The 10,691-nt window shown below is 42.4% G+C and overlaps 1 protein-coding gene across 1 annotated transcript; it reads left to right on the top strand.

Moving 5' to 3' along the window:
- The first annotated feature begins 609 nt into the window (after positions 1-609).
- On the top strand, positions 610-9,581 carry LOC116627319 (neuroblastoma breakpoint family member 6-like protein). The gene is made up of 5 exons (XM_032397061.1): positions 610-787; positions 2,884-2,983; positions 5,138-5,373; positions 8,593-8,641; positions 9,347-9,581. The coding sequence occupies exons 1-5, from the start codon at positions 610-612 to the stop codon at positions 9,579-9,581; spliced, it is 798 nt and encodes a 265-aa protein (XP_032252952.1).
- The last annotated feature ends 1,110 nt before the right edge of the window (positions 9,582-10,691 follow it).

The raw sequence follows: 10,691 nt of genomic DNA, 5'->3' as shown, positions 1-10,691 counted from the left end.
AATTTTAGAAAGAGGTGTGGTATCAGCACATGGGCACACAAATACTGAGAGTGGCTGCTGGGGGTTTGGGGGGACTCCCCATCAGTGGTGACCTTCACAACAGACCGGGTGACCTTGTGTATCAGCGAGGCCTCAGCAACTGGAAGACAGGGGCTCCTAGGATTCCATGACACCCCCCACTTTCCAGTGCTGTTATTGTGACTCCGAACGGTTACCTGGCAGGCTGGGTACTCCGCCTGGCACTCTTGCCAGAGCCTGAGTTGCAGGCAGCGCCCCAGGCTCTGAGCTCTGGTATCTTCTACCTTGTTTTTGTGGTTAAGAATTCTTACAGTTGTGGAATGCTGAAAAAGTTTGGCCCCAAAGTAAGTATGAATTACATCTGCATACTTTAGACCTGTTTAAGTCCATTTTTTTCCCACCTAATGAAATTTTGAGGTATAATTTACAAACTATAAAACTCACTTATTAGGATTGTACAGTTCAATGATTTTTAGTAATTTACCAGGCAGTGCAGCCATCACCATAATCTATTCACTTGTTTCTAATTATTTATTGGGTTTCTGCTCCCCAGGTCCTGGCTCTGCTTCTTCTACCACCACAAGCTTCAGCATGGCAGAATCTCTCACCACTTTCTCTGATCCGAGGACAGAAATGAGCATCCTGGAAACCAACCAGTACTTGTGCTCCCAGCTGGAAAAAAACAAACAGAACTTCCGAGACCTCACGGAGAAATTCCTCACATCCAAGGCTACTGCTTACATCCTGGCCAACCAGCTGCAGAAATACAGTAAGCCCTATGGGTTCACAGTCACCAGAGTGATAAATGATTGTCTAACTTCCCTATGAGAAACTAAACACTCTCCAAACTTTATTCTTCTCTCTCCATCAAAATATATCTCGTCCTGACTATACTCCTGGAAAGGTAGAAGTGGGTATTTTACCCTCAATTTGCAAAAGATGGAAACACTGAGGCACAAAGGAGTAAAGTTTACAGTGAGAGGTAGGGAGGCAGAGAGGCTAAAACCCTGGTTCAGACACTGAACTATCTTTTCTCTCTCGGGAACATGTGTCAGATTCTAGAAACATATAGTATCACTTTTACTAAGTACCCTTTGCAAAGCATTGTGCTAGCTGCCCTGGGAGTGTACTAGTATTCTCTACCTGCCTTATAGGAGCTTAAAGCTGTCTGTTCCCCGCTGAACCGCAGATACCTGGAGATCAGAACATTGATAGCAGACGCAGAAGGAAGTCCTGATGCCTGGAGCAAGATTTTTTTTCCCATATGAGTTTTAAGAAGCTGTTCTTCACACTCTGGTGAGATTGAAAGTATTTCCAGGAAAATCAGAGACTCTGTAACACCTTTTCGATCTCTCCCTGAATATGAACTTTGCAGACAGCAAGCTAGTCCAGGATCTGGGCTTTGAGACGTGGAGCCAAAATGAGAATGGAGGAGCTGGCCCTTCCCTCTCCATGCTCAGCTCTCACATTTGGAAATCCTTGGACAATCCCAAACCTGTGGGTAATGGGAGGGCCAGAGGGGAGGTGGCAGGAAGCTGTAGTGACTGAAGGAACCATGATGGAAGTGAGGACACATAAGAGACAGGAATATTAGAGGAGGATTCTTGCTGATATTGAAGTAGAGTTTGCTTTCAAATTTCTACAGTTATTTTTCAACAAATCAATGGGGGATAAAATTTGCTATCCAACTTACTAGACATGGAGAAAAAAGCTAAAAAGCCTACTTTTTCAAGAAGGAAAGGGGCTTCTGGGTGGCTCAGTTGGTTAAGTGACTGCCTTCAGCTCAGGTCATGATCCCAGGGTCCTGGGATCGAGCCCCTCATCAAGCCCCGCATCGAGCCCCACATTGAGCTCCCTGCTCCCTGGGATCAAGCCCCGCATCGGGCTCCCTGCTCCTCGGGGAGCCTGCTTCTCCCTCTCCCTCTGCCTGCCACTGCCCCTGCTTGTGCTCTCTTTCTATCAAATAAATAAATAAAATCTTAAAAATAAAGAAGGAAAAGATGAGCTTTGGGGTGTGGAAATATAAGGGTTTTTTTTTTTACATCACTCATTAAAATCACAATTGTAAGACAAATTTTTTGAAGCTAGAGAAGAAAAGAGATATCACCCTAGATCTTAGTATAAAGATAATACAGTGCAGTGATTAAGAGCATGTATCCTGGGCCAGACTTCTGGGGTTAAATCCAAGTTATCCTCTTTGTACCTCAGTTTCCTCATCTGTAATGGTAATAATAATATTTACCTTTTTAGCTAGTGGTGATGATTACATGATAATAATTCTTGAAAATCTACTAGAACAATGCCATGGAAGCACTATGTATTAGTTCTCCTCTATTCTAACACAACACCTGGTAGCATTCGAACATATATCTTTCAGATTTTTTTCCCCTCCGTATACATATTACACAGTTGTATCCAAATAAACTTGGAAATTTTTGAAATATTGGGGGGATTATTGAAACTCTCAACATGGGAGAACTATCAGTCCTACAAACTTTGGAGCCTTCTCCAACGCACAGGAAATCACTACTTCATGTCCCAGGTTAATGCTTTACCTAAGAAGCTACAAGGCTTGGTAAGGTGGCCCAAGATTTGGAGTCAGACCTCAGGGGATATGAATTCTGACTTGTCTCCTTCCAGTTCAATTATCTTGAGTAAGTTACCTGCCCATGAGCTTCTCTTTCCTCATATCTAAAATGCCATGTAGTCTGGGAGATTGAGGAATGAGATGTGGAGCTCCCAGCATGGAGCCTGGTTGCCAGGGTTCCATTTGTCCTTAGGATGGACCCTGCCTCCTCCTTTGAAGGCAGCGAGCACAGCAGCATGTCCAGCATTCCCCTGAGGCAGGTGTGTCTGTTTTCTCAGAGAGTGAAGAGTACAAAGGCCTCATTGAATCCGTGCTGGAGGAAGAAGTACAGTTTGACAGGCAACTGGCAGAGAAGATGAGACCAGCTGCAAGGCTTGGGTAAGTAGGTACCTGTGTGGGAAAGTGTGAATTACTATTTGAAGTGGGGCAGCCCAGGCTGCTAGTATAAAGAGTGCATTTGTCCAAAGAGAGGGATAGAAAAGTATGTGGCAGGCACAGAACTAGGTAAAGACAACTGGCGGGGCTGTGGGAATTAGGGGGTAGTGTAGTTAGGTCTCTGGGGTTCTCCCTTAAATATCATAGGAATAAAATGGAGACAGACACCTGAGATGGAGTGCTAGCAATGTGGCTTCTAGCTGTGTGACCTTGGGCAAATTTACTTAACTTTCTTTTTTTAAAAGATTTTATTTATTTATTTGACACAGAACCAGAGAGAGAGAGAGACAGAGCAAGCACAAGCAGGGGGAACGGCAGGCAGGGGAGAAGCAGGCTCTCTGCTGAGCAAGGAGCCCGATGTGGGGCTTGATCCCAGGACCCTGGGGCTCAATCCCAGGACCCTGGGATCATGACCCAAGCCGAAGGCAGCCGCTTAACCAACTGAGCCACCCAGGCGCCCCAAATTTACTTAACTTTCCTGAATCTTAGTTACCTCAACTGAGGTACAACTTCATCTGTAAAATGAAAATACTAACAGTATCATAACCCTCAGAGGGTTATGAAGATTAAATGCATGAATACAAGTTAGAACCATCTCTGACACATATGAAGCTCTCAACAAATAGTTTCTGTAATTATTATATTTTTATCTATTTATTTATTTACTTATTTATTTTTTAAAAGATTTTATTTATTTATTTCACAGAAAGACACAGCGAGAGAGGGAACACAAGCAGGGGGAGTGGGAGAGGGAGAAGCAGGCCTCCCGCCAAGCAGGGAGCCCGATGCGGGGCTCGACGCGGGGCTCGATCCCAGGGCTCGATCCCAGGACCCTGGGACCATGACCTGAGCTGAAGGCAGACGCTTAACAACTGAGCCATCCAGGCACCTCTATACTTTTATTTTTTTATAGGTGTGGTGGTTGTCATTAATGGACTAACATTTTCTACTACAAGAAATATTTTCCAAGCTTTCCAAAGTGTCTTTTCATGACAAAAATGTTTCTCCTTCTCAATCTTGATTTTTTTTTTAAGTATTATACTATGTGGAGTATTAACTGGTAGGGCTATTGGGTATATAGATAATCAAGCAGCTGTTGTCTGGAAAATAGTTTATTAATAATTTAGTACTGAGGACTAGCATTGTTTATCCTCAGAGGGTTTCAAATATAGGGTAGATTGTGGCATTCAAGATGTCTTTTAACCCTTTGTTGAAATGAAATCTGAGAAGCTCAAATATGTAAAATCTAAAGCAGAGATACTTGATTGAAGGAAGCCTAGGTCTAGAGCCTCTGTTGTTCTCTAGTCTATGCCTTCACCAGCTCTGACACTTTACAGGAGCTCTATGGAATAGAGTTTGAAAGACAGTCTGTAGACTATCACTTGGTAGGACAGCAGGGAGGAGATTCAGGCATCAGATGAGGTAGATGACTATAAATGTCTAGTCCAGCTTTAGGATTATGTGGTTCTATGTGGTATTAACTGAATACCTACTTGTGTATGTACACTCCGTTGGGTACTGTAAGTTGCATAATATGTGGCACTATCTCTAGCCTCAGAGAGCTCACATTTTAGATTGGAATCCATGCAAAATATTTGTATAATCATTAGAAAATGGTGAAAACCCACTTAGAATGATGTAATTGTTGTAACTCAGAACTTTATTTACTCTTTAGTGTCTCCTTACGGATTATGGCTTATTTTCATGTCACTGAAAAGAATGCTATGCTTCTTGACCCTTTAATTGATTTTTCTTTTCATCCTTTGAATCAACACCACGTGTACCCACCCAACACTTCTATATCTGGCTTGTGCATATGTGCACGCCACTTTCTGCATAATGCTTGATGATATGTAATCCATGCAAGTGGATGTGGGCTGAATTGAGGAACTGAAGGGGCATCTTTTCAAAGTAAAGTTAATAAAAAACAAAGAAACAAACCCAATGCTGTTCCTCATTCCCTCTGCCACAGGCAAGTCATACAACCTGTGTAAAAATTCAACTTGGGAAGTTCCTTAGGGGCATTCTACGAGATGTCTCTGCTGAAACTCCCATAACCTATGCACTGTTACATTTTACTTGTTTTTCTTACTTTAGGAAATATGATCCCCTAATTCAGGCTCAGGCACAAGAACTGACCCACTTACGACAGAGGATACGGGAAGGGAAAGGTGTCTGTTATCTTTTCATTCAGCATACAAAGAGCACGGTCAAGTCTTTTGAAGGCCTCCTCAGGAGCACTGACATTGTCCGCTACCAGGGACAGAGATTCTGTGAACAACTGGCCCAAGGAAGCCAGCTGGCAGAGAACCTTGCCAGCAAACTCACCACTGGTAAGTTGGCTTACAGGCCATGGAGACCCTTAGGTCCTCACAAAGATCCTAGCCTCACATAAGTCTCCATGCTTCCAGGACTCTAAGAGTGACTTTTTAGCCAGATGTCCTCCTGTTTTGTGCCCTTCTCAGCCTATTGATAGTGATGCTATCAGGTAGAAATACCTCCCGGCGCTCACCTGGGCCCAAGGTGAGCCCCCACAGACATTTCCTCTTTCTTTTAAGGATAATTGATTTACAGTAAAATGGCCCACTGTAGTGTCAGTGCTGTGAGCTTTGAGAAATGCATATAGGGTGGTGTAAGCACCACTACAATCAAGATACAGAATAGTTCCATCACCACTAAAAGTTCCTTTGTGCCTCTATGTAGTCAACCATTGTCTCCCGCCCCAGTTTCTGGAAGCCACTGGATCTGTTTTCTGTTCCTACAGATTTTCCATGTCCAGAATGTATCAGTAGTTTGTTTCTTTTTCTACTGTTGAGTACTATTCCATTATATGGATACACTACTTTTATTTATCTATTTACCCATTGAAGGACATTTGGATTATTTCCAGTTGGGGGCAATTATGAATAATAGCTATAAAGATTCACACACAGGTTTTTGTGTGAAAATACATTTTCACTTCACTTCACTTCAATTGGGTAAATATGTAAGAGTGGGATTGCTGGGTCATGTGGCATGGGAAGAGGAAACTGCCACACTGTTTTCCAGTGCGGCTATACCATTTCAGATTCCCACTGGCGATGTGTGAAAATTTCAATTGTTCCCCAATATCAACTTTTGATAATTTCAGGTTGTTGTTCTTTTGCTTTTTGTCTTTTTAGCAATTTTAATAAGCATGGGGGCGGGGAAGGCATTGTGGTTTAATTTACATTTCCTTAATGACTAATGATTTTAAGGATCTTTTCAAATGCCTATTGACTCTCCTTATATCTTTGGTGAAGCCAGTGTTCAAACATTTTGTCATTTTAAAATTGAGTTGTTTGTTTTCTTATTATCAAGTCTTAAGGGTTCTTTACATTTCTGCATACAAGTCCTTTATGAGATATTAAATTTGCAAATATTTTCTCCTGGACTATGGCTTATCTTTTCATTCTCTTCACAGTGTCTTTCAGAGAGCAGAATTTCTTAATTTTAATGAAGTCCAACTTACAGATCATGCTTTTGTAGTTATATCTAAGAACTCTTTTCCTAAAACAAGATCCTTTGCCTTTCCATATAAATTTTACAATCAGCTTGCCATTATCTGTTAAAAAAAAAAAAAAGCAACAGCAACAAAATCCTCTTGGGATTTTGAGTGGCATTGCTTTGAATTTATGAAAAATTTGAGGAGAATTGACATTTTTAATAATACTCAGTTTTCTGGGGCACTTAAGTGGCTCAGTTGGTTGAGTGTCTGACTCTTGGTTTTGTCTCAGGTCATGATCTCAGGGTCCTGGGATTGAGCCCTGTGTGGGTTCTCTCCCTCTGCCCCTCCCCTACTCTCTCTCAAATAAATAAATCTTAAAATAATATTGAGTTTCCTAATTAATGATCATAGTGCCATATTAGGTTGAGGAAGTTCCCTTTTAAATTTTTTTTGTTTTATTTATTCATATTTGAATGAACAAACAAATCTTTTGTTTTTTGTTTTATGATGGTGACTGCTGACAACAGGGAGAAAAAATTATGTCTCCTAATGCAAACATGAGGAGTCATGGTCCAACCAAGAAATGTTTCCACCTTATTTGAGGAAGTTCCTTTTTATTCCTTATTTTCTGAGAGTTTTATTTTGAATAGATGTCAAATTCTATCAAATGCTTTTTATTCATTTATTGAAATGGTTGAATATTATATCGTAAGACCCTGTGTTAAAACCCTCCAGAAATTTTTTTTTTTTTTTTAGGATTTTATTTATTTATTTGACAGAGGGAGACATAGCAAAAGAGGGAACACAAGCAGAGGGAGTGGGAGAAGGAGAAGCAGGCTTCCCGCTGAGCAGGGAGCCCGATCTGGGGCTTGATCCCAGAACTCTGGGATCATGACCTGAGCCGAAGGCAGACACTTAACGACTGAGCCACCCAGGCACCCCTGGAAATTATTTTTTAGCAGGCGATCAACCCCATTAGGGTCAGATTCACAAGTTCTGTCTCACCTTCTATAGGCAGTGGTTCCAATATCAGGTGAGCGTTCAGTACCTTTGATATGCTGTTGTTTGGGTTGGTCCAGCAAATATGTTACTCAGGTTTAGTCTGGAGTAGATGGTGGTTTATGTGGTAATTCAGTTCTCTAATCCTTTGTCATGATCTGTTGGGCCAATTCCACACATATTCGGTTTGGGGATGAGTCCTGGTACTTTTGTCAGCTCATAGACCGTTTTCCAGCCTCTCTTCTATCTGGTATTTCTTCTATACTTTCAAGTTCCCAAGGGTCCCTTTTCCAAGTTCCTCTGTTTAGAAAGATTGAGTTTTCTCAGAGATTTCTCTTCTCACACTGCATTGCAGTTCTGCATGACTGGGGCTACTTTGAGAGCAAGGAGGCAAGAAAATTGAGAAATAGAAAATAAAAGGGAGCACTCTTCACACTTTTTAGGCAAGAGGTCCCTTTTTCCTGGTTCTTTTGATGAGAGAGATTCTCTTTTGTGGTTCAGGTCACTGTCCAGCTGCCTTGACAATACAGTTCAGCAACTGTGCTGGTCTCTAGGTGGGGTCATGGAAAAAAGGGGGAAAAAAAAGGAGGGAAGATTCTCTTCACACACTCTGGCATGCACAAGTGCCTTTGTCAAGTCATTTGGTTAGAAAGGTTCAGTGGGTTCTCCTGAAGTTGTTGCTCCTCAGAGACTGCAGTGGGTTCTTTATGAGAGCCTAAAAGGACACACAACCATGGTCTAGCCACCAGCTATGTGGCAAAAATGAAGGTTACAGCTGGAGAAGTCCAGAAGGCAGCTGAATGAGTATTCTGTGCACTGGACAAAAGACATTTTCAACTTTTTGCCTTGACTTGGTAGTAGACGTCATGGTGATGATCTGCCACACCAGGAAGAGACCGTCCGGTGTTGCTCAGGAAAGCTTGCCAGGCTACTTCTCTGAAGACACAACCTAAGCCCTCTCTCTCAGAGTATTCTGAACAAACATGCAGAGTATTACGCCTCCGATCATATAGGCCCTCATATTTGTAATGTGTGAAATGGGACCTGCTCAATTTCTGACTAGCTGTTTCTATTTTTTGGTTTGTAGAAAATTACAATGATAAGGATGAAGATGGACAGGAGCCCCTGGCACCCAGGTAACTGAATGCTGAAAGGGCCGGTAATGGAATGGTGAAGTCTAGAGAAGATTCTAGAAGCAAGACACCAAGAGGCCAAAGTCCCAGATCCAGGAAAAAAAACTCAGAAACTGCTGATTTTACCTATTTCTTTCATTCATTCATTCATTCATTCATCATACAATGATGTGTCTGTCCTTTTAAACAATGTTGTCTGTTCTCTGTGCAGTTCTTGTATTGGTTACCATTTCCTAGTAATTCATCAAGGTTAATTAGCTAGAGTCAGTCTGACATAAAGGCCAGAGATCCCTGGTTTCTGTAGTCTAAAAACCTGTATGGTAAAAACAAAACAAAAAAAACCCAGAGTGAGACATTGTCTCAGGAGCCACTAATTCAGTGGACCACTTCATATTTTTTAAACAAAAGTTGTCCACAGCATTTTAAGGTCTCTGTGTGTCATAAGTGTATTTGAGAGTAGTTGAGTCTACTTCCTGATCCACGTTATGTGGCCAGCACACTGAGCACCTGCTGCTCCCTTTTACCGAACTCTAGGCACAGTAACCCTAGTCAGAAGTGGATTGTTATGCTTTCTCTCTCATCCAGATGGCCTTTTTGGTTTCTGGGGTCTCTTCCAGGAGCTTGAGATAGGACCAGCTGTGAAGCTGTGGTTCCAGGTTGCCTTAGTTTAATCTCCTGTCTTACCTCCCTTCCCTGCCCCCACCCCAGGCTCTGCAGGGAGTTCCAGGAGGAAGAAGAGAATGAAGTCTCGGAAGACTCACTAGATGAACGGTATTTGACTCATTCCAGTCACTGTGACTCTCACCAGCCTCCCAGCAGCAGTGCTTTCCCCTCTGATGTGCAGGAAGCCAGCTCTGTTGCAGAAGTCACCAGTGAGTACTCCCATTATAAAGAGAATAAAACTCCACCAACACTGGAAAAATGGAGAATAAAGCTCCAGTAGCTTCTACATGCTTACCACCTCTGTCTAGGCTGAATGAGATCATCTCTGCAGGCAGGCCCTAAAGATTAACCTTGAAAAAGTGACTAGGCTGAACACAGCTCTGGGACCAAGTTTCAAGTACAGGTCCCTGGTGGGTCAGGTAATTTGCATTGTTCCTGGTCCACACCTCACCTCAGTCATTCTAGTCCCCACTGGCATGTGCAAGCAGATGGACTCCAGGCAAGTCAGATTGAGAGTGAAGGGATCATGGCAGACTCTCTGCTACCACTCCAGCATGTGTACACAATCTAATAGACCTCCTCTAAGATGAAGCATCTTAGCTTTCTGGGAATGTTCTTGCTAATTATAGTTCCTGAACAGTGTCCCTTAAGCTTTTCTAACTGTCTGAGAAATACTAGCAGTCTTGCCCATATTTTTGGAGGTGCATTATCATGGTTCCAGTCTCCAGTCTTCATCTCCCCTCAGATGACTTGCTTCCTTACAAGGTTCCATCTTAGTACCAGAACATCAGGTGGTTTCCCTAAGGACAAGGCTCAGCTCTTGGCAACCCTTGGGTAAATGGCTAGGGTTCCCATCCTTTGTGTGATACATTTTTAAAAAATGTCTGTGGGTTTAGTCTCAGTGCTTTAAGAGCCCCTAGGAGTAGAAGCCTCACTGGTGTGTGTGTGTGTGTGTAGATTAAAACCCCAACCTTCAACTCCTTTCCCTTTGACTGTTTGACTTTCCTTTGGGGATAAAAGTTTGGATTGTTAGAGAATTATATGTCTTATGTCCTCTTGTAGGTATGAGAAAGAAACTTTTTAAGATTTTATGTATTTATCTATTTATTTGAGAGAGAGAGAGCACGCAGGGGGAGGAGCAGAGGGAGAGGGACAAACAGACTTTGTCCTCACCACAGAGCCCTATGAGGGGCTCGATCTCACAACTCTGAGATCATGACCTGAGAGGAAATCAAGAGTCAGATGCTCAACCAACTGAGCTACCCAGGCATCCTAAGAAAGAGACTATCTTAATTCAGTCAGTGTTAGCTGAGTTTTTTAATAGTGATGTAAGCTATGTCAGGTTTTGTCTTTTTGCCAATGGTGGGTGCTTTTTATTACCCAGGCAGTC

This window comes from Phoca vitulina, unplaced genomic scaffold (assembly GCF_004348235.1).
Source record: "Phoca vitulina isolate PV1807 unplaced genomic scaffold, GSC_HSeal_1.0 scaffold96, whole genome shotgun sequence".
NCBI classification, from domain to species: Eukaryota; Metazoa; Chordata; class Mammalia; order Carnivora; family Phocidae; genus Phoca; species Phoca vitulina.
The sequence above is the reverse complement of the archived record's forward strand: the minus strand, read 5'-3'. Positions and strand labels throughout refer to the sequence as shown.